Raw genomic sequence first — 23,955 nt, forward strand, 5'->3', positions numbered from 1 at the left:
AGGACCGCATGGGAGAAGTAAAAAAGAGATGAATTAAGGCGTGAGGTCTATTGCAGAAAGCACAGAAGACAGTTTGGCCGGCAGGTCATGAGAATCTAAAGGGAGGCAAGGTCGTAGCTGAGGGAAAGATGATTTGAAGGGCTGTTGCGGTCAGGGCAGGAGAAAGGGTTAGGCGGGGCAGGTGGCCAGCAGGGAGGCAGGAGACTGAGCGGAGAATGGAGCTTGAGGGCTCTGGAGGGGTGGGAAGAGGACAGAGGCCGCGGGAGCAGTCTGGGCTGGTCATGCCAGGCAGGGCAGGTAGGTGCTCTTCAGAGGAAAAGTCTGGCCACGCGGTTGTTGATTCCGGGCCGGACTTCACCTTGCGAGGGTGGAGGAAGGAGGTCCTGCCTCCCCGCACAGAGTCCAGCCTTTGGTGTCAGCGCTCGGTTTGTGATAGGTTCCGGGAAAGTGCGGCGCTCAATAAGAGATAACCAGTGGCAGCTGCCGGGTAAAGGCGTGTGCTGGGAGGCATTCCTTCCCGGAGCGAGGACAATCGTCCTCACTTCCGGGTGCTTGCGGATGGGCAGGCGAGGGTCCGAGGTCGACCTCCAGAACGCAGATTCCTCTGACCCCAGGTCTTCCACCTACAGCGGCCATCTGACGACCGTTGGAAATGCGCGGGCCGCGGCAAAACAACTGCAGCGGACTCTCCACTTGCAGGCCCTAAACCCCACCCCTGAAGGCCCGGCAGCGTCTCCGTGGCGACAGGCTGCGAAGTGCGGCTGCGCAAGGGTGACGGAGCGCGGGCGAGGGGGAGGGGGTGTTTTGGTTCTAGCCGCTCGCCGTCCTTTCAGACTCATTCGTCTGAAAGCTTCTCGTTCCTTCCTACCCTACCCCTTCCCTTTCCCTTTCCCGGTCCCAGTCCTCCCTCCCTCCTTTCCTTCTGCTGCCTTCCCGGGTCCGGGCCGTTTTCCGGGCCAGGCGCACAAAAGTGCGCGGCCCCGGGGCCCAGTATATGACCCGCCGTCTTGCTAACCCTCTCTACCCCCGCCCCATGTGGCTGCGGGGCCGCTGCGGCGCTGCCCACTATGGCCCGGAAAGCAGTTAGCAGGAAGCGGAAAGCGCCAGCCTCGCCAGGAGCTGGGAGCGACGCTCAGTGCCCACAGGTGAGGGCTAAGAGGCCTGGACCCGGGTTAAATCACCGAAGCACCCAGAGAGAAATAGGGTTCTAAGGTCAGGGAACTGGAACCGGGGACGGAGGTCTGTAGTCAGAGGTGGGCAAGAGCAGAGCCCCAGCCTTTTGGGACAGGGCCGGGCCCTGAGAGTTCATAGGAGATCAGAAAGGCCGGAGGAATGAGGAGCTAAAGGGAAACTTGGAAACGAGGCATACATACTCCGCGGAAGGCCTACAGCCGGTAATGGAGCTTGAGGGGAAACTAGAATCTTGGCTTTGGAGGAAGAAAACCGACGTCGAGGGGGATCAGAAACAAAACCCCCCAGAAGGTAATGGGAAGGAGAGTGAAGTCCCCCTTCCGGGCCCTTGGGAAGTGGAGATGATTGCGTCCCTTATATGGGAAGGAGTTTCCCTCTGGATACCTCAAGCCCTGAGATGGGCTTTTTGGTTCTTGGACCTGTATAAAAAACATCAGTTCTCATATATCATCCCTATAACGCTCTCGTTGAACGCATATTCGGACTCTGATTTCCCATGCTTTCTACCCCATTGGTGTTTGATTTTTCGAATTCTTCAACGGCCTGGAGCGTCGGCCTGGGGACGGGGTCGCCCTGATAGCGCATCCCTGGAAGGCCTGGTACCCCATGCTGGCCCCAGCTACACTCTCCATGCTCTACAGGGAGTACAGACTGAGAGTAAGAAGGGTCCTGGGTAGAGATGCAGCCCAGGTCAGTGTAGTAATTATTTGGTACTTCATTCTGTTCTCTATCAAGGATAACTTAAGGGGCTCTGAAACCTTCAGCCCTAACAGAGCTAGTAAACCTTTTGACCTCTTTTCTGCTTCCTTTCCATTGTCTTTCAGCCCTTGTTTCTCATAGGTAGGTTTGTCTATGAGCAGCATCTTCTCAGTGTTGGAAGAGTTAAACTGGACTTGCTATATTCAGATTTCTGTTCTGTTGTAATTGTATTTCTATTGTACGTAAATCCTGCAGGATGAGTTCTTGGTGAGTTCTCTGATACAGAAGGATCCCTTGTTCTGAAGGAAGGTAGCCAAAGCCCTAATTTCTAACGTTGCTTTCCACAGTTTGGCTGGGATCACTCATTGCACAAAAGGAAAAGACTCCCCCCAGTGAAGAGATCCTTAGTGTACTACCTGAAGAATCGAGAAGTCAGGCTTCAGAATGAAACCAGCTATACTCGAGTGTTGCATGGCTATGCAGCACAGCAACTTCCCAGTCTCCTGAAGGAGAGAGAGTTTCACCTTGGGACCCTTAATAAAGTGTTTGCATCTCAGTGGCTAAATCATAGGCAAGTGGTGTGTGGCACAAAATGCAACACGGTAAGTGTCTGGGGGGTAAGTGAACCTTATCTAGGGGCTTGGATACATTTTGGCTCTACATGTAGAACCTCTCACTGCTTATTTTCCTATCAGTTTCTTTTGGGAGGAGATTGCCTCACTCTGCTTTCTGTTCCCTCCCATCTGTTGATAACCTCTTCCTCTCTTTTTGTCCCTTTTCCGACGTCCTCATCTTCCTGATAAATCTTCAGAGGACTCTGTTTCTTTAGGCCTCTTGCCATACAGCTGTTCCACTGCTTCTAGAGTTTTTTTGGCCTCAACTTTTTGTGTTGCTTTTTAAGTCAGAGATCTTAGAGGAAAGACTTAGGAAAGAATGATGCTCAGGGCATCATTCAGAATACATAAAAGTGGAAACCTAGATCTTATCTGCTAAACTAAGGGCATATATAAAAATATTTTAAGTAGCACTTGGAGGGCACTATGATGCAGTTGGTTAAGCATCGAACTCTTGGTGTTGACTCAGGTCATGATCTCAGAGTCATGAGACTGAGCCCTGGCTTGGGCTCCGCAATTAGCATGGAGTTTGCTTGAGATTCTCTCTCCATCCCTTGGCCCCTCCCACTCATGTGCTTGCACTCTCTCTCTCAAACAAATAAATCGTTAAAAAAAAATAATAAAGTAGGGCACCTGGGTGGCTCAGTTGGTTCAGCAACTGCCTTCAACTCTGGTTGTGATTCTGGAGTCCTGAGATCCAGTCCCTGGTCGCTCTCCCTGCTCAGCAGGGGGGCTGCTTCTCCCTCTGACCTTCCACCTCTCATGCTCACTCTCACTCATTCTCTCTCTCAAATAAATGAATAAAATCTAAAAAAAAAATAAATAAAGTAGCAGTTCGTTCAGGATAGGAATAAAGCAAACCTTTTTTCCCCCCTAAACATTCTCTTTTAGGGAGTAGAATCTAAAGTAGAATTAAAGATATCCTTTAAGAAAGGGAAGAGAATGTGTGTTTGGTGGTATATTTCAGGATGTAAATATTTGTTCTTGGCAAAGTAGCCTCCTGAAAAGGATTCAGAAGAGAAGAATTAAGTATTACATGAGGAGGAGAGTGTTTTTACACAGAATGAGTTAGAAAATAGCTATAAGTGAATGAAAGGAAAAATTTATCAGCTATACAATAAGCACAGTTGTAGGCATAGATAAAATATGTCAGTCCAGGATTAGATATTTACAGATATGATTGGAACAGAAGGACACGAATATCATGATGTCAGAGGAACGGCAAGAGGCAGGGCCTGGAGGTGAAAAATGATTCCAAATGAAGCATGAAAAAAGATGGAATATAGACCCAACTGCTTTCTCTGTTTTCACCTTAGCCTGGGTGGATAGACAAGTTATGTCATGGTGGTTGAATAAATTCACCTTAGGAACACATCTTGGATTAAGTGAAAGAGAAAAGATTGCTCTAGATAAAGAGTGTCTTAAGTATTAGAAGTGTTTATAAAGGATACAGGCAAAGATTTAAACATGAGTTTTAAGGAAGGAAATAATAATGGTGGTGGTTGGGGCCCAGCTGGCATTTCCTCTTCTGTTGAAGGTTGCAGCTTATCATACAGAAGCCTTTGAAAACTGAGTAGTGGTAGCAAGCTTCTACAAAACTTCCTTTTCCTAGTCTCTCAGGCCACCACTCATGGTTTAAGAGAACTGTTATTATTGTCACTTAAGTAGAAAGAGAGTCTCCCATTGGAGGACTTCATTATACTCTCCACATATACCATTATAGTGTTTTGCCCAGCAAATGTTGAATTATAAACTAAGTTAATCATAGTCTTTTTCTTGAATTTATTGACCATGTTTTGAAAGTTTGCATAATGTTAAGCAATAATCTGATGTACTCTTAATACCTACCTCTTTCTGTCTTTCTGTTTCTTTATAACCTAACATGTTTAAGTGAGGTCCTGTTTTCTTTATAATTTGTCTTGTTACTTGCTTAGCTTCCAGAACCAAAGCAGAGAACCAGGAATGCTTCTCTTTGAACTTTGTGACATTTGGCAAATGATTCCCTTATCTGTGCCTTTGTTTTCCCATCAGTAACATGGGAGTAGTAATATCTAGAACTGAGAAGGTGGCTGTGCACATCTTGGGAAATTCTTGATGTTAGTAATATCATTCTTACACAAAAATAGTAGTGGTGTTAATGAATGCAAAGCTTCATTTTTAAAAAAAGATTTTATTTATTTATTTGCTTGTTTGACAGAGACAATCATTGGAAGGTATTTTATAACAAAAGGAGGGGTGCCTGGGTGGCTCAGTCAGTTAAATGTCTGCATTCCACTTGGCTCAGGTCATGATCCTGGGATCAAACCCTGCGTGGGCTCTCTGCTCAGCAGAGAGTTGGCTTCTCCCTCTTCCTCTCCTTCTGCTCCTCTCCCTGCTCCTGCCCATGCACACTCCCTCTCAAATAAATAAAATCTTTAAAAAAAATTAATAAAAGGAGAATACTTGAGTACTTTATGGTAAATCACATCTGCATGATATTATGCAGAAATTAACATAATTGTGAATACTAATAGCACACAGCTTTTCTTCTTTTTTTTTTTTTTTTTCCCAAGATTTTTTTTATTGGGGCACCTGGGTGGCTCAGATGGTTAAGTGTCAGCCTTCAGGCTCGGGTCATGATCTCCTTCCTGGGATACAGCCCTGCATCCCTGCTGAGCAGGGAATCTACTTCTCCTCTCTCTCTGCTCCCTGCCCCAATGCTTTCTCTCTTTCTCAAATGAATAAATAAAATCTTTTTTTTTAAAGATTTTATTTATTTATTTGACAGAGAGAAACACAGCGAGACCAAGTACACAAGCAGGGAGAGTGGGAGAGGGAGAAGCAGGCTCCCTGGTGAGCAGGAAGCCTGATGGGCTCGATCCCAGGACCTTGGGATCATGACCTGAGCTGAAGGCAGACACTTAACCGACTGAGCCACCCAGGCACCCCAATAAATAAAATCTTAAAAACAGGGGCGCCTGGGTGGCTTATTCTGTTAAGTCTGCCTTCAGCTCGGGTCCTGATCCTGGGGTCCTGGGAGCAAGTCCCACATTGGGGTCTCCTCCCTCTCCCTCTGCCTGCTGCTCCCCTTGGCTAGTGCTCTCCCTGTCTCTGTCAAATAAATAAGTATTTTATTTATTTATTTGAAAGAGAGAGAAACCACGAGTGGTGGGTAGTGAGGAGAGGTAGAGGGAGAAGGAAAAGCATGCTCCCCACTGAGTAGAGAGCCCAAGGCGGGGCTTGATTCCAGGACTCTGGTATCATGACCGGGTCTGAAGGCAGCTGCTTAACCAGCTGAGCCACCCAGGAGGCTAAACACACAAAGCATTTGATAGGTTAAATGTAATAAGACACAAAATTGTTATATTTTTAAAAATTTATTTATTTTAGTAATCTCTATACCCATCATGGGGCTGGAACTCACAGCCTCGAGATCAATAGTTGCACGCTCCTCTGACTGAGCCAGCCAGGCGCACCAAGATACCAAAATTCTTATCTCTGCTTATTATAGCTATACACAATTATGCATGCATGTGGTTAAGGACTAAACAGGAACTGGACAAATGAAAAAAACAGATTTGAAAAGAGAGAGGGGACACCTGGCTGGCTCAGTCAGTGGAGTGTGTGCCTCTTGATCTGGGGATCATGAATCCAAGACCCATGTTAGACAAAGAGATTACTTAATAAAAATTTTTAAAAAGGACATTTGGGTAGCTCAATTGGTTAAGTGTCTGCTGTTGGCTCAGGTTATGATCCCAGGGTCCTGGGATTGAACCCTGCACTGGGCTCCCTGTTCAGCGGAGAGCCTGCTTCTCCCTCTCCCTGCTACTCCTGCTTGTGCTCTTGCCTGATCTCTGTCAAATAAATAAATAAATAAATTTTTAAAAATTCCTTTTTTTTTTTTAAAGATTTTATTTATTTATTTGACACAGAGAGATCACAAGTAGGCAGAGAGGCAGGCAGAGAGAGAGAGGAGGAAGCAGGGTCCCCGCGGAGCAGAGAGCCTGATGCGGGGCTCGATCCCAAGACCCTGAGATCATGACCTGAGCCGAAGGCAGCGGCTTAATCCACTGAGCCACCCAGGCGCCCCTAAAAATTCTTTTTAAAAGAGAGAGGATTCAGAGTGCTTTGCCTTGCATTTTATAATTTCCATTATTGTGGATAAAATAATGTTAATAAACTTTTTTTTTTAAGATTTTATTTATTGGGGGGCCTGGGTGGCTCAGTGGGTTAAGCCTCTGCCTTTGGCCCAGGTCATGATCTCAGGATTCTGGGATCGAGCCCTGCATCCGGCTCTGCTCAGCGGGAGCCTGCTTCCCTCCTCCCCCTATGCCTACTTCTCTGCCTACTTGTGATCTCTGTCTCTTTCTCTGTCTAATAAAATCTTTGGGGGGAAAAAGGTTTGTTTTATTTATTTTTAAATTAAAATTTTGTGGTTTTTTTCTTTAAAGATTTTATTTATTTCTCTGACAGAGGTCACAAGTAGACAGAGAGGCAGGCGGGGTGGGGGGGGAGCAGGCTCCCCGCTGAGCAGAGAACCCGATGAGGGGCTTGATCCTAGGACCCTGAGACCATGACCTGAGCTGAAGGCAGAGGCTTAACCCACTGAGCCACCCAGGCGCCCCAAGTCTTATTTATTTATTAGAGAGAGTGAGCACTAGTGGAGTGAGGGGCAGAGGGAGAAGCCGACTCCCTGCTGAGCAGGGAGTCCATTGTGGAACTCCATCCCAGGGATTGTGATCTGAGCTGAAGGCAGACACTTAACTGACTGTGTCACCCAGGCACCCTATACTTTTTTTTTCCTTGATGTTACTTCAGCTAGATGAATGTTGTTAAAGATTTTATTTGTGTATTTGACAGAGAGAGATCATGAGTAGGCAGAGAGGCAGGCAGAGAGAGGGGGAAGCAAGCTCCCTGCCAAGCAGAGAACCTGACGCGGGGCTCGATCCCAGGACCCTGAGACCATGACTGAGCCGAAGGCAGAGGCTTAACACACTGAGCCACCCAGGTGCCCCGAATGTTGTTTTTTCTTAGCCTAAAACAGTGGTGGAAATGGCCTTGCTTAGTTACTATTCATTGCTTGTCTGCTGACAAAGATTAAACACATTATACATGGCTTTCGTGAAGAGGGAATAAAATATGGTGGTAGTATATATAACAAAAGGAGTTTCCTTTCTGAGTCACACAGGAATTTTTTGGAGCCCAGAATAACATCTAGAGAGAGATCTCGCTTCTTATTGGGCAAGTATACAACCGTATTGTCCTTAAGTCTTTATGCTATAATGCTCAGGAAGTAAAAGTGAAAGAAAAAGGATTATATAGTATTATCATTGTTTTAATACTGTTATTACTGAAAGCTTACAATTTCTTAATATACCCAGATAAATAATTAATATGGGACTACAAACTCTGTTCTCCAGGAATTTGTGGCCTAGATATAAGGCTCCCTGCTAATTCTGATTAGATGGCTCTATACCTAAAAATGCTGTAGGGGAAGAGAAAGGTGAGAATATCTTGTACAGAAATTGTTTTCTTCTGAATAATCTGTACATAAATATTAGCATCTTTGAGTGCTGTAGAAATCAATTTCTGTCTTCCATAGGAAGAAGTGAGGACTTGTGTAAAGACAGATAGTCTTTACAACACGAGACCTGATCCCAGGACCTTAGGATAATGACATCAGCTGAAGGCAGCCGTTTAACTGGCTGAGCCATGCAGGCATCCATTCTGTTGGGTTCTGATTTTACAGTTTAAGAGTTTTATTTTAACCAAATGTTTGTCAAGGTGCTTCAAGTAGCTGAACCTCTGGTATACTGTCAGATACTCTTTACTTGCTGACTTTGGGGTGGGTACTAGGCAGAATCTTAGGAGTCTTGCTAAAGGTGACTTTGGGACTTATTTTTACGATTTTTTAAAATTTATTATTATTTTTTTTTTAGTAGGCTTTATGTCCAATGTGGAGCTTGAACTCAACAACTCATAGATCAATAGTCACATGTTCTACCAATTGAGGCAGCTAGGTGACATCATTTTTCATAGAGCCCTCCAAAGTCAGGGATTAGAAATCAACTTATTGGGGGCACCTAGCTGGCTCAGTCAATGGAGGATGCTACTCTTGATCTCGCATGTTGGTTGTGGAGATTACTTAAAAATAAAATCTTAGAAAAAATCTTGCTTATTTAATACCACAGCATGGACAGCTTTCCATGCTTTGTTTTTTTTTTAAATATTTTATTTATTTATTTGACAGAGAGAGACAGCAAGAGAGGAAACACAAGCAGGGGGAGTGTGAGAGGGAGAGACAGGCTCCCTGTGGAGCAGGAAACCCCATGTGAGACTCTATCCCATGACCCTGGGATCATGACCTGAGCTGAAGGCAGATGCTTAACAACTAAGGCACCCAGGCACTCCGAACAGTTTTCCATGTTAATAAAAATCCTCTACTCCATTTTTTTTTTTTTTAAGTAAACTACCCCCAACAAGGGGCTTGAACTCATGCCCCAAGATCAAGAGTTGCATGTTTTGCTAACTGAGTCAGTCGGGCGCCCCATTCTTTATTTTCTTTTTAAGCTTTTATTAGGTAATCTCACCCAGTGTGGGGCTCAAACTTAACATCTGGAGGTCAAGAGTTGTATGTTCTTCTGACTGAGGCAACCAGGCACCGTTGAGCACCCCACTCTTTTTTTTTTTTTTTAAGATTTTATTTATTTATTTGACAGAGATCACAAGCAGGCAGAGAGGGAGAGGGGGGAAGCAGGCTCCCCACCGAGCAGTGAACCCGATGTGGGGATCGATCCCAGGACCCCAAGATCATGACCTGAGCCAAAGGCAGAGGCTCAACCCACTGAGCCACCCACACACCCCTGGGCACCCCATTCTTAAAAGCTCTATAATAGTCTATTGTGTGGCTATACCCAACCCCTGTGGTGTCTCACTATTTAAAAATTTAGGTGCATTTGGATGGCTTGGTTGGTTAAGCATCCAGCTCTTGATTTCAGCCAGGTCATGATCTCAGGGTTGTGAGATCAAACGCTGCATCAGACTCTGCACTAGGCAGGGAGCCTGCTTAAGATTCTCTGTCTCCCTCACTCCCTTCCCCCTCCTCTCTCTCTAAGTAAGTAACAAATAAATGCTCACTTTATTTTTTTAAATATTTATTTATTTATTTGATAGAGTGAGAGAGCGTGCACAAGCAGGGGGAGTGGCAGGCAGAGGGAGAGGGAGAAGCAGGCTACCCACTGAGCAGGGAGTTGGATGTGCAACTTGCAGGACCCTGAGCTCATGACCTGAGCCGAAGACAGAGGCTTAACCAACTGAGTCACCCAGGTGTCCCTTCATTTTATAGTTTTTTTTTTTTTTAAAGATAATTCTTTTTTTTTTTTTTTTAAGATTTTATTTATTTATTTGACAGACAGAGCTCACAAGTAGGCAGCGAGGCAGGCAGAGAGAGGAGGAAGCAGGTTCCCCGCTGAGCAGAGAGCCCAATGTGGGGCTCGATCCCAGGACCCTGAGATCATGACCTGAACCGAAGGCAGCGGCTTAATCCACTGAGCCACCCAGGCGCCCCCATTTTATAGTTTTTTAAAGATACACCCAATGTGCCCATTATGGGGCTCAAACTCAACAATGCCAAGATCAAGAGTCGCATGCTTCACCTGACTGAGCCAGCCTGGTACCCCCAAAATTAATGCACTTTAATTAAAACTGTTTATTCATTTCCTTAGCAGAAGTTTCTAAAATTGAAAACTGTAGTGTTTACACTGTTCAATTTTTGATACATATTGTCTGAACATATTCTGTTGTTGTTCTTTGTCTTTACTCTTTTCTTTGCTCCTACCCATCTTCTTTGTTTGGGATAGGGAATGGATTCTTCTGCTTCATTTTCAGTTGTCTTCTCTTTGCCCAACTTTCAGCAGATTCAGGCTGTCCACTTGTCTTTTCCTGACTTAGTATAATTTATACTATATACTTAGTATAACTGACTTAGTATAATTTATCTTGTTGCCTGTGTGATCTATGTGGATTTGCTTTCCTTTCTTCATTAGGCTGCAGCTAAAACGCTTTGCAGTTTTAGAAACTTTGTGAGCTCCCCTATCTTACTAAGATGTCTTGATCTTTCTATGTTTGTGCATTTTGCATGCATCTATATACACTATACATGCATTCAGAGATGTACTCTCCCATCTTATAAGCTTCCTGATTATAAGGACTTTGCTTTCTTTTTTCCCCTCTCTATCTAGAATGTAAGTTGCAGGGAGCCATTGAGACTCAAACTTACCTTGCCATGCTGCTAATTCCTGACAGGGATCCCAGTAGGTTAATGTAGAACAGCCCCATTCTAGGATTTGTTAACAGAAGCTTCATGAAGCCTTGGCCCCTTGTCAGTGAGCTTGGGGAGATACTCTGTGGCAGCTCATTCACATCCCTTTCCCTTGCTTTGAAAAAGCAAAAAGGATTCTGTCCTTCACATGGTGCTTTGTCATTCCTCTGCAAGAGTGAGATTGTGGGGGCGCCTGGGTGGCTCAGTGGGTTGAAGCCTCTGCCTTCGGCTCAGGTCATGATCTGAGGGTCCTGGGATCGAGCCCCGCATCGGGCTCTCTGCTCGGCAGGAGGCCTGCTTCTCCCCCTCTCTCTCTCTGTCTGCCTCTGCCTACTTGTGATCTCTGTCTGTCAAATAAATAAATAAAAATCTTTAAAAAAAAAAGAAAGAGTGAGATTGTGGGTAAACTGGTTTCCTAGGCTCTCTAGAGACTCAGATGTTACCAACTTTTTCATTTCCCTTGTGTCAAGTGTTTTTCATCAAGAGCAGATGATACTACACCATACAAAACTAAACTTTAGAATAGTATATTACTATTAACTCTTACTTGTTCAGCACCAATTCTGTGCTGAGCTCTGTACTAGACATTTTAGGTTTTATTAGATCTCTTAGTCACCCTAGAAGGCAGATATTATTCTGGTTTTATAGATAACAAACAAGATTCGAAAAGGTTAACTGACTTGTCTAAGATTGCATAGCTAATAGATAACAAATGTGGAGTTCAAATTTAGATTTCTCCCAATCCCAAACTGGAGAGGTTGGACTTAACACTTTCTTGGACATGAATAGTTGAAACCTTATCTCCATACCTTTTCTGGATGGCAGACTGGAGCCCTATTTTAAAACAGGAACGCGCCCCTGCCCCCCAAAGAAACAAAACCAAAATGACAAAGGAATGGCCTAACACAGTGGACTAAAATAAGTCTTAGCCAGATTTCATAGGAGAAACTTGGGTTTTTTTCAGATTGCAGGTCAGTTTAGTTTACTCTTGTATCTTATCAAGATTCATTCCTCTTAGCATCCAGAACAAATTCTGTCTACATCAGTGTTTCTCAAGTTTCAGTGTACCTGGAGATCTTGGGAAACTCTAGATTTTAATTTAATTGGTCTAGGACAGGGCCTGAGACTCTTGGGTTCTAACAAGTTCCTCAGTGGGGCAACTTTTAATAGCAAGGGTCTGTCTAGGTCAGTGATTGTTAAACCTGGGCAGTCATTGGATTCATCTGGAGATCCTTGGGGAAAAAAGTTATTTTTACAGGCCCCAAAGTGAGAAATTTCTAATTGGAGTTGTTTTAGGGTAGGGCCTAGGAATTGTTTTTGTTTTATAGTTTTTCTGAGAAAAAACTCACCCAAATGATTATTAATTTGGGAATCATCAGTCTAGAAGGTAACATGTTATGGGTGCGTTGTCCCACAAAACCACAAAGGCTGGGGCCCCTGGGTGGCTCAGTGGGTTAAAGCCTCTGCCTTCAGCTCAGGTCATGATCCCAGTGTCCTGGATCCAACCCTGCATCCGGCTCTCTGCTCAGCAAGGAGCCTGCTTCTTCTCTCTCTGCCTGCTTCTCTGCCTACTTGTGATCTCTGTCAAATAAATAAAATCTTAAAAAAACAAACCACAGAGGCTTAAGTGAGCAGGTAATTTTCCTTCATTAAACATTTGAGGGGCGGGGGCGCCTGGGTGGCTCAGTGGGTTAAAGCCTCTGCCTTCGGCTCAGGTCGTGATCCCAGGGTCCTGGGATCGAGCCCCACATCGGGCTCTCTGCCCTGCAGGGAGCCTGCTTCCTCCTCTCTCTCTGCCTGTCTTTCTGCCTAGTTGTGATTTCTGTCTGTTAAATAAATAAAATATTAAAAAAAAAAAAAACATTTGAGGGGCTATGTTGTATAGAGTTCATTTGCTCTAAAAGAGTAAGAAACCCACTCATGTTTATTGGAAGGGATAGTTCGCAAATCCACAAAGCAGGAAGTATCTCTGGATCTCAAAATAAAACAGAACTTGGAAAGCCGTTAGAAACTAAAGGTGTTCATGCTATTTCTCTTCTGTTTCCTTCTGTTTGGGGACTGGCTTTGGTAGAAATTAGCCATCCAGACAGTTTGGTCTAGTGCCACCGAGCCAGTTTCACATTCCCGAGAGAATTTGATTCATCCAGTATAGCCTCTGTACTGGTCCTCCCTGAGCGAGGAGGGATAGTTCTCCTCTCTGGGTAGTTTTCTGATCTGGAGGTCTGGTCTTACATTGAACAGACACCTAGATGTGGGGTCCCCCTAACATTGTTGGGCAGCCTGCCTGAAAGGTGTCTTCTACAAGCACTTACCACATAGCTTTGCATTGTTGAGGCAGGATCATAGAACCAGTTAAGATAGTCCCCTGCTCTTTGAATTGGGAAGGCATTATTAGCTTGCAGGGGGAAAAAGACAAGATTTTAAAGCAGCCTGATACAATCTAAGTATTGTGGGTAGTTAGCTGTCTGGAAAACCTACAAAAGAAAAATTTAACCAGCCTGAATATTTAGAAAATATTCAGAGAGGACATGTCTGAACTGAATCATGAAAGATAAGTACGTGTTGGCCAGGTACAGAAAAGCAGGGGGGAAGCATTTCTGGCATTGTGAAGACCATGAACATGAAACAAAACAATTAAAAAAAAAATTACATTTTGTTGCAGATTTTTGTGTGAAAAATAGTTAATAAGCTGTTATTTCTAGAGCATAGATCCATGGCAGGATGTAAAGCTAGAGAGAAAGGTTGGGGCCAGATTGAAGAATCTTGGTGCCATGATAAGGAGTTTAGATTTAGGTAAAGAGAAACCAATTTTTTTTTTTTTTTTTTTTTTTTAAGATTTATTTATTGGATGGGCACCTGGGTGGCTCAGTGGGTTAAAGCCTTTGGCTCAGGTCATGATCCCAGGGTCCTGGGATTGAGCCCCGTATCGGGCTCTCTGCTTAGCAGGGAGCCTGCTTCCCTTCCTCTCTGCCTGCCTGTGATCTCTGTCTGTCAAATAAATAAATAAAATCTTAAAAAAAAAAGATTTCTTTATTGGGGCACCTGGGTGACTAATTCAGTTAGGCATCTGACTCTCAGTTTCAGCTCAAGTGGTGATTTCATGAGGTGAGCCCCTCTGCTCAGCGGGGAGCCTGCTTCTCCCCCCCCCCCGCCCCCACCTGCTTCTCTGCCTGCTTGTGATCTCTGTCAAGTAAATAAATAAAATCTTTTAATAAATAAATAAATATGAAAGATTTAGTTTAGAGAGAGAGAGTGTTTGCATGCAAGTGCGTGAGGGCAAGGGGAGTGGAAGAGAGAATCCCCAAGGAGACTGCCAGCTGAGCCCAAACCTAATGCAGAGCCCAGTCCCACAACCCTGAGCCCATGACCCAAGGAGAAATCAAGAGCCAGCTGCTCAACCAACTGAGCCACCCATGTGCCCCATGGATATTTATATTTTATGTGTGTACACACACACACACACACACTCAACACACTCACACACATATATATAAACTTTAAGTATTTTTTTTTTTTACGCATGAGAGAGAGCATGCTTGAGTTTGGGGGAGGGGCAGAGAGAGAAGCAGGCTTCTGGATGAGCAGAGCGCCTGATGTGGGACTCCATCCCCGGACTCTGGGATCATGACCTGAGCCAAAGGCAGATGCTTAACTGACTGAACCACCCAGGCATCCCACCTATGGATTGCTGTTTTTATAAAGATGACTAGTAGAATATAGAGAATAGTTTTGATGGTGGCCTTGCTTGAAGGCGCAAAGACCAGTTGCAGTTGTCCAGAGAGGTGATGAGAAAGAGGATGAAAGGCAGGAGCCAACTGAAAGAGTAGTTTCTCCTTTCATAGATCTCCTTCCCGTGCAAGCAGGTTACTTTATATAGAGATTTGACATGATTTGGCTTCGTCATAAGAATTGCTGAGAGGATTTTAAGCTACCTTCCTGCATTGCTAGCACCTAGAACAGTACTTGGTATTTTAGTTGGTGCTGAATGAATGAGAGAGTGAATCATTTAATCCCATAAAGAGTTTAGTAAAGACTCAGGAATGTTCTTTCTTAGAGACCGATCTTTTCCATAAAACGTTTCTTTGAGTTAAATCTGGCAGAGTAGAAAGGGGTTATGTTGGAAAAGAGGTGAAGAAGAGCTCGTCATATCTCTAGTCACGCCAACAAACCTAATGTTTACAGTACATTTAATAGTAATTGTGATGGGCTCTGGGAATTTTGGTTTTTTTTTGTTTTTTTTTTTAAAGATTTTATTTATCTATTTGACAGACAGAGATCACAAGTAGGCAGAGAGGCAGGCAGAGAGAGAGGAGGAAGCAGGCTCCCTGCTGAGCAGAGAGCCCGACGCGGGACTCGATCCCAGGACCCTGAGATCATGACCCGAGCCGAAGGCAGCGGCTTAATCCACTGAGCCACCCAGGCGCCCCGGGAATTTTGTTTTTAAGTTTCTACACATGGGTAGATGAGAATTAGATATATAAAATATGTTCAAGGGGTGCCTGGGTGGCTCAGTGGGTTAAAGCCTCTGCCTTCGGCTCAGGTCATGATCGCAGGGTCCTGAGATCAAGCCCCACATCGGGCTCTCTGCTCAGTGGGAGCCTGCTTCCCCCTCTCTCTCTCTGCCTGCCTCTCTGCCTCCTTGTGATCTCTGACTGTCAAATAAATAAAATCTTAAAAAATAATAATAATAAAATAAAATATGTCCAAACTGGCAGAAAACCTTTAATTGGGTTCTTTAGGTCCATAGCCTAATGCACGTCCTCTTTGAAGCTGTCTTTGAATCCCAGGCAGAATTTATTCCTTGCTAATCTGTGTTCATGTAACATGTTATCCCTGTCTCTATTGTATTTTCTTATTTCATTTGACTAATAGCCCTGACTATGCCTTTAGCAATTCCCAGGGTCTAAAATGTTTGAGGGATAATTGAGTGAATAGGTAGTAGACATTAATTAAAGTTTAAGGGATAATTGAGTGAATGGGTGTTTGTACCCCAGGTTAGCCACATGAAAGAGAAACTGTCAATTTCTGTGTCCCTTTTCTTGTAGCTGTTTGTAGTGGATGTGCAGACAAGCCAGATCACCAAGATCCCCATTCTAAAGGACCGGGAGCCTGGAGGTGTGACCCAGCAGGGCTGTGGCATCCATGCCATCGAGCTGAATCCCTCCAGAACTCTGTTAGCCACTGGAGGAGACAACCCCAACAGTCTTGCCATCTACCGGTTACCTACACTAGATCCTGTGTGTGTGGGTGATGTAAGTTTCCCCAGTAACTGTAGAGGTAGCTTTGTTCTTAAGCAGAGCCTGGTAAGTAACATGGACCCTCCTCCCACATGCCCTCTGGGAAGGAATAGTTTTCTCTAAATTTCCGCTTACTACAAGGGTTATGGGGGTAAGTTGTGAGGGTAGAAATATCAAAATGGGGACTGAACTCCCCATAGGGAAGTATAGTGACAGCGTGTGTTTGATAAAGGGATGAGCAGCATACTTGAGGGCCAGCAGCAGTGGGTTGGTGTTTTAATGCAGTGTCCATATATCTCCCATTGCCCATAGTCACCAAAGTTTATTAAATCATTCAGCAACTATTCATTGAGCTTTTTATGTGTGGGCATTGTTTCAGAAACTGGGGACATGCAGTGAATAAAACAGATAAAGCTCCCCACCTCTTGGAGGGAGACATATAAACCAATACATAGACCAATAAATATTTTCCAGCAGTATATCAGAATGTGATAAGTGCCCTAGAGAAGAGTAAAGGCAGATTAAAGGGATAGTGGTGGAGAATGCTATTTAGAGGATGGTCAGGGAAGTCATTGATAAGAATGACATTTGAGTAGGAAGACACAGAGGAAGTGAGAGTGAGTGCAAGTCATGTTGATGTCTGGAAGAGAAGAGTTACAGATCGGAGGAACAGCAAAGAGGTCAGGTATAGCTGTTGTGCCAGGAAGGACAGAGAAGAGTGGTAGGATGAGGTTAGAGGGATTAGAGGTGGGTGATTGTGTGTAGGAGCCCAAAATAAGACATCCAGAGGTTAGAAGGCAAGACCCATGTGTCTACCAGACATGTTCATTGCCTGTAGGAATGCCAGTTTCATTTCAGCTTTGAGCTCCTCCAGACAGAAGTTAAAAATTATAAAAAATAATAATAATAATTTTTTTTAAAAGTTAAAAATTGTGGGATCCTGCCCTATGGGTTAAGCTCATCAGAGATCAGAACTATAATTTTTACAAAGATATTTTCAGTCAGACTGTAAGCTTTTAAAGAGTGTGACTTATAATCCTTTTTTACTAATTTCTTTTTTTTCTCCTCTCTCTATACCGGTCACTCCTCTCCAAGGATGGACACAAGGACTGGATCTTTTCCATTGCATGGATCAGTGATACTATGGCGGTGTCTGGTAAAATTGACCTTTTTTATGGAGTTTTGATGTGGCAGGGAGGAAGGGAGACTGAAAGTTAAAAGGGGTAGCAGTGTGTTTAGAAATAGCCCAGTAAACAGACCATTGGCCAGGAGATCTTATTACCAATATTGGCTCTTTCACTGACTTACTGTGTCTCCTTGGATAAGTCATTTCCCCTGTATATTCCTGATCTGGAAAGAGGAGTTACTAGCAGTCTTCATTTATTATTCGTACTCTGCCTTGTTCCCAAAAGTATGTGTGACAGCATGTTATCCACAACGTTTTTGTGGGCTTCATTGTGACAACGGTTGTGAAAGTGTTTTGGAATAGTTGATGTGAAGTAAGGAGTAGTTACTTCCTGTACAACTATATGGTGTGTTTCTTGTTGATAAAAGCTGTAGAGGATTGGGGGGAATTTCCCAGTGGAAGACATCAGAAAAAAATATATGGAAATGAGTGTAGAGAAGGTAATCTAGAGATACACAAATGCTTTCTGGATACTCACAGCGCCCTAGAAAGTAGGCTCAGAGTGCTAACCAGTTTTGCTTGGGACCCATATGTAAAAATAAAATATCCCAGTTCTAGATTCTTATGAACATTGTATGTCATTAAGAAAAACCTAACAAAAAACCCTCTTAGCTACAGTTTCTTTACTGTCTTCTCTGCTAGTATGCTCATTATCTATATCTTGAATTACCCCTGATATCCTATCTTCCATATTTTTTCTCTGCTTCTGTTCTGTCTTCTCCAATGAATCTTCATGATGCTGCCATACTAGTCTTTAAATTTTTTCCGGGTCTCCTTGGTGGCTCTGTTGTTTGGGCATCTGCCTTCAGTTCAGGTCATGATCCCAGAGTTTTGGTATGGAGTCCCTCATTGGGCTCCTTGCTCAGTGGGGAGCCTGTTTTCTCACTCTGCCTGCTGCTCCCCCTGCATATGCACTCACATGCTGTCTCTTTCTCTCTGGGAAATACGTGGGTAAAATATTTGAAAAATAATATTAAAATTTTTTTAAAAATTTTTCCTTATTATAAAAGTAATATGTGTTTATCATAATTTTTATACATATATTTTAAGATTTATTTATTTATTTGAGAGAACACAAGCAGAGGGAGTAGCAGAGAGAGAGGGAGAAGAAGCAGGCTCTCTGCTGGGCAGGGAGCCTCACGCAGGACTTGATCCCAACACCCTGAGATCATGACCTGAGTGGAAGGCAGACACTTAACTGACTGAGCCACCCAGGGGGCCCCCATAAGAAATTTTTTTAATACAGATAAACGAAAAAGACAGTAAGAATTATCCTCAATATCTCTACCCAGGGATAACCACTGTCAATATTTTGAAAATACCTTGCCAGTCATTTTTCTGTACCCATTTTTTTAGTTGAGGGTCCTGGGATCGAGCCCCACATCGGGCTCTCTGCTCAGCAGGGAGCCTGCTATTTCCTCTTTCTCTCTCTGCCTGCCTCTCTGCCTGCTTGTGATCTCTGTCTGTCCAATAAATAAATAAAATCTTAAAAAATCTCAGCAAAGGATGCCTGGATGGCTTAGGTCATGACCCCAGGGTCTTGGGATTGAGCCCCATAACAGGCTCCCTGATCAGCAGGAAGCCTGCTTCTCCCTCTCCCACTCTCCCTGCTTATGTTCCCTCTCTCTCTCTATCTCTGTCAAGTAAATAAAGTATCTTATAAATAAATAAATAAATGGTAAAATTAAAAATCTCACCAAAGGTTAAAGGTTATATTTTAGCTCCTACATCTTAGTTGAATCATTCCTCTTGTAGCTCTTAATGTTCTCTTTTGCAGTGGGCTACCTGATCAAGCTTTAGCACATCTGAAAATGATGTACAAAGATCTTGGTTTCTGTAGGACTATCCCATAGAGAATTGGGTTATGTCTGACATCTGTGGTCTCCTTGCCCTGTAGGCTCACGTGATGGCTCTATGGGACTCTGGGAGGTGACAGATGATGTGTTGACCAAAAGTGATGCAAGGCACAATGTGTCACGGGTCCCTGTGTATGCTCACATTACTCACAAGGCCTTAAAGGACATTCCCAAGGAGGACACAAACCCTGACAACTGCAAGGTCCGGGCTCTGGCCTTCAACAACAAGAACAAGGTATGAGCTCGCCACGGAGGAAGGGTCTTTCTATTGCTTCAGCTTCTGGGCTTATATCTTGGTACTTGGCTTCTCCTTCCAAGTCAGTACTTGCTAACATAGCTTAGTTCTGAGCCGGTGGAGGATTGAAGGCTGAGGGTTGCTGGTGAGAAATTGTAACTGAGATTCTGAAACCATCCCTTGCACTGAGCTGTGCAGATTTCTCTGGAGGGGCCATCTTTGTGGGTCAGCCACGCAGAGTTACCTTAGGGACATTAAGGACACTTTGATTTGACTATCTCTCATTTGCACATGCCTTTGCAGGTGCTCTATTTTGGGTGTGATTTTCATACATACCTCTGAAGACGATGGCTTTTTTTCTCTTTGGTATTCAGTTTCTTTTCATGCTTCACTGCCTCTTTTCAACCGACCAGCAGGTCTTACCTAATCATTGAGTCAGATCTGAAACTGGGGATATTAAGTAGAATGTTGGGATGGGGACTCAGAGCCAAAAGAGAGGAAAAGCTCCCAAAATCTCAATCAGGCCACATTTTGAAGGGTAGTTCCCTTAATCTCCTAGCTTCTGGCCGTAACTATAGCCTAGAGATAGATTGAGATTCTCCACTAATAGAAGCTCTTATACTGCCATTTATGAAACTGTTCTTTATGTGTTTATTCCGCTGTAACTGTCTAACAGTATGTCATGGGAATGATTGCATAGTAAGAGCTTTTGGAATCATGGGTGTTTACATTACTGCTAGAACCTGGCTTCCTTCTTGAGTTCTCCCAAATAGCAACCTTAATTTAATATGCTGTCCAGCTGCATTCCATAGAGTGAGGTGATGGGCTGACCATCCCTGGCCCCCCTGCTGAAATCATGGGATAAGAATGAATGATGAGTGGGAGGACCCCAACCTTCAGGGTCCTCCCCTGCTTACTACCATGTATTAGTTGCTACAGATTGAAATATAACCTGTTTTTCATTGCTCTTGTAGGAATTGGGAGCAGTATCTCTGGATGGTTATTTTCATCTCTGGAAGGCTGAAAATACACTGTCCAAGGTGTGATGAACATGACTTACTGGTTTTACCTAAAAATTCACCTTTTGGTTAAAATATTTTTATTCTTCCTGAGCCTTTTCATTCTTGTCTAAGTCACCAGTTTTCCAAGGGTCTGGGCATGTTAATGCACAGTGCATGGAACTCTGAGTCTAACATGCCTCTCTTAAAAGTCTTAAAGAGATCAGAGGGGGAGAATCTTTCACATTGCAAGGACTTGCTGTAAATTACCAGCTACTGAGAATCAATTAAACTAAGATAAACTATCTCTGAAATAATAGGTAATGAGAATATTCACCATCTTTATAAGCAACTTTTGCACAAAGTGAAACCTACCTGTGGTCCCTCTTGTCCCAAAGACTTTTGCTGCTTATTACTTCTGTGATAGACTCTTTCTCAAGAGGAAGCAGAGTTCCAGGAATAACTGACTCCTTCATGTCAAGCAGCCTTTAAGCTCCTCTGACCTTGAATGGTGCCTTACATGCAGTAGGCACCCACTAAGGATGGGGGTGAATGACAAGGATCCAGGATTAAGGCTGAGTGTGTTAGCTGAGGTTGACCCAGTCCCATGAGTGTACTGTTTGTGGTGTGTAACTCCCATACAATTGGGAAGCTAGGCTGAGGACAGCCAGAAATCAGCCCCTTTATCTGAAGAACAGTGAGGAGGGTGGTAGCAGAGAGGGTCATGGCAGAGAACAGTGTGACCATGGCTTTAGTGCCCTGGGGTTATCCCTGGAAATAACCTGTAGGTCTAAGCCTTTGTGTGTCTAATTATTTAATTCCAAATTAATCTTTTTCCCTAATCAGTCCTTCCCATTACTGAGATCTTACTGCATATTAATCACCCTCTCTCTCTCTTACTTAGTGGTGGAACGGGGCATTATTTTTGTCTTTTTGTCTCTGACTTTATGTGGCTTGTGTTTGAAGGAAGCCCACAGAACTGGGCATCTAACTAAGAACACTCCCCTGTAGGATGCTCTCTGGTACTGCCATGGGTGCCTCATTTCTCTCTCTGTTTCAGCTCCTCTCCACCAAACTGCCATATTGCCGTGAGAATGTGTGCCTGGCCTATGGTAGTGAATGGTCAGTATATGCAGTGGGCTCCCAAGCTCATGTCTCCTTCTTGGATCCACGGCAGCCATCATACAACGTCAAGTCTGTTTGCTCCAGGGAGCGAGGCAGTGGTAAGAGTCGTGGTATGGCCCCTGTCCAGTAGGAAGATATTGAAGAAGATGAGACCTTACACCTTAAACAGCCTTAAAGATTTAAGGGTCATAATTTTTCAGGGGTAAATGATGAGGAAGCCGAAGGCTAGCTGAAGACAAAGCACAAGCTGACACCCTGCAACTTCCCCCTCAACCCCCACTCCTCTCTTATGGGTGGGACCGGTGTAATGTTCTTCCAGGGATCTCCAAGATAAATGTTAATACCTTGCTAGAGGAGAAAACAACTTAACAATGGCTAGATCCCTAGTATCTTGGAGATGGGTCCTCTTTAGCATATGAAAGTTCTTTTGAAACCTCTCTTTTCCTTACTTCCCCCATCTCTTGAGTCTATATAATCAGCCACTCCTCAAGACCGGAGGCAGTGGCTCTTTTCTGCCCGTGGGTTGTGTCCCTGTGCTTTAATAAACCACCATTTTGCACCAAAAAAAAAAAAAAAAAGAAAAAGAGAGTCCCACTTTGCCCCACCTTAGAGGTGCATTGCAGATGGGTTTTGACTTTTAAGTTTCTAGGTTGGTTACAGAACTAGTGATCTTTATGAAACCTGGTGGAGATATTTGGTGACACAAGAAGGGAGCTTAAAAAATAAAATTAAATTAAAAAAATAAATAAATAAATAAAATAGCAGAATTTAAGATAGTCAAGAAATATAAATTTCTAGGTATAATGTAAATTGATCATATGTTATTAAGGGATTTCTTTTTTGTTTAAATCCCAGATCAAACAAAATATTGTGTATTATCACAGGGGAATTTTTGTCCACTTGTTTGTGATATTTTGAAATGATATTTTAAGAAAATTTTATATGTCAAATGAAAAAAAAAAAAACCCTGCAAATGGCAGCAGAGCCTCAAGCCACCAGAGGCAAATTTGTGGCCACGTGAAGCCTTTAGTGGAAACCAATAGGATATTGGTGGTTTTCCTATTCTTTCACATATCTTGACTTTTTGTCCTTTGGCATTTTTTGCTGGTGCCCTGCCTGAACAGTAAAGTTCATTTATGCTAAGGGTTGATGTGCAGTGAGGGAGTTTACCGAGGGCATGAGGAAACTTTTGAGGGTGGCGGATGGATGGTGGATATATTCGTTATTTTGATCGTTATTTTGATCGTGCTGGTAGTGTCATGGCTATATACATATGTTAAAACTTTAGATTGGGGGTGCCTGGGTGGCCCAGTGGGCTTAACTGCTGCTTTCTGCTCTGGTCATAATCTCAGGGTCCTACTTTAAATATGTGTAGTGTATTGTCTGTCATTTATACCTCAGTAAAACCTGAAGAAAATATCTAGTTTAGTTTTTGTGGGGTTTTTTTTTTTTAGTTCTTTTTTTTTTCTTTTAAGATTTTACTTATTTATTGACAGAGAGATCACAAGTAGGCAGAGAGACAGGCATAGAGAGAGGGGGGGAAGCAGGCTCCCTGCCAAGCAGAGAGGCCGATGCAGGGCTCGATCCTAAGACCCTGGGACCATGACTAAGCCAAAGGCAGAGGCCTTGACTTACTGAGCCACCCAGGTGCCCCCCTTTTTGCTTTTTTTAAAAGATTTTATTTATTCACTTGACAGAGAGAGGGAGATCACAAGTAGGCAGAATAACAGGCAGAGAGAGGCAGAGGAAGCAGGCTCCCAGCTGAGCAGAGAGTCTGATGCGGGGCTCCATCCCAGGACCCCCGAGATCATGACCTGAGCTGAAGGCAGAGGCTTAACCCACTGAGCTACTCAGGCGCCCCATTTAGTTTAGTTAGTTTAGTTCCACTGGGAGTGAATTCAGCTTCAGCCTCCCATCTTTTTTTTTTTTTTGAGAGAGTGCACAAGCAAGAGAGCACAAGCAGGGGGCACAGCAGAGGGAAAGGGAGAAGCAGACTCCCTACTGAGCAGGGAGCCAGATGTGGGGCTCAGTCTCAGGACCCCGAGATCATGACTTGAGCTGAAGGCAGTCGCTCAACTGACTAAGCCACCCGGACGCCCCAGCCTCCCATTTTTTTTTTTTTAAGATGTTTCTGTATTTGACAGAGAGAGATTACAAGTAGGCAGAGAGGCAGGCAGAGAGAGAGGGGGAAGCAGGCTGCCTGCTGAGCAGAGAGCCAGAAGTGGGGCTCGATCCCAGGACCCTAGGATGGTGACCTGGGCCAAAGGCAGAAGCCTAACCCACTGAGCCACCCAGGCACCCAGCCTCCCATCTTTTATGAAATATTTTCTCTGAGAGGACCCTTTATTTTTCAAGGAATAAAAAGACTTATGTTTATCCTGTACCTTAAGATTTCAAAATACCGGGGCGCCTGGGTGACTCAGTGGTTTAAGCCTCTGCCTTCGGCTCAGGTCATGATCTCAGGGTCCTGGGATCGAGCCCCACATCGGGCTCTCTGCTCAGTGAGGAGCCTGTT

At 43.9% G+C, this 23,955-nt stretch overlaps 1 protein-coding gene across 2 annotated transcripts in view; it reads left to right on the forward strand.

Moving 5' to 3' along the window:
- The first annotated feature begins 537 nt into the window (after window positions 1-537).
- Window positions 538-23,955, forward strand: part of DCAF12 (DDB1 and CUL4 associated factor 12) — a 28,499-nt gene continuing 5,081 nt past the window's right edge. The window contains exons 1-7 of one of the 2 annotated variants that reach the window (XM_046023084.1): window positions 538-1,145; window positions 2,238-2,492; window positions 15,849-16,106; window positions 17,136-17,196; window positions 19,124-19,317; window positions 20,292-20,357; window positions 21,376-21,538. In XM_046023084.1, the coding sequence (XP_045879040.1) occupies window positions 1,068-1,145; window positions 2,238-2,492; window positions 15,849-16,106; window positions 17,136-17,196; window positions 19,124-19,317; window positions 20,292-20,357; window positions 21,376-21,538 (1,075 nt within the window). In that variant the 5' untranslated portion in view covers window positions 538-1,067. The remainder of the gene's footprint in view (window positions 1,146-2,237; window positions 2,493-15,848; window positions 16,107-17,135; window positions 17,197-19,123; window positions 19,318-20,291; window positions 20,358-21,375; window positions 21,539-23,955) is intronic. The other variant, XM_046023085.1, reaches the window with a different exon arrangement.

This window comes from Meles meles, chromosome 11, assembly GCF_922984935.1.
Source record: "Meles meles chromosome 11, mMelMel3.1 paternal haplotype, whole genome shotgun sequence".
In the NCBI taxonomy this organism is placed as follows: Eukaryota; Metazoa; Chordata; class Mammalia; order Carnivora; family Mustelidae; genus Meles; species Meles meles.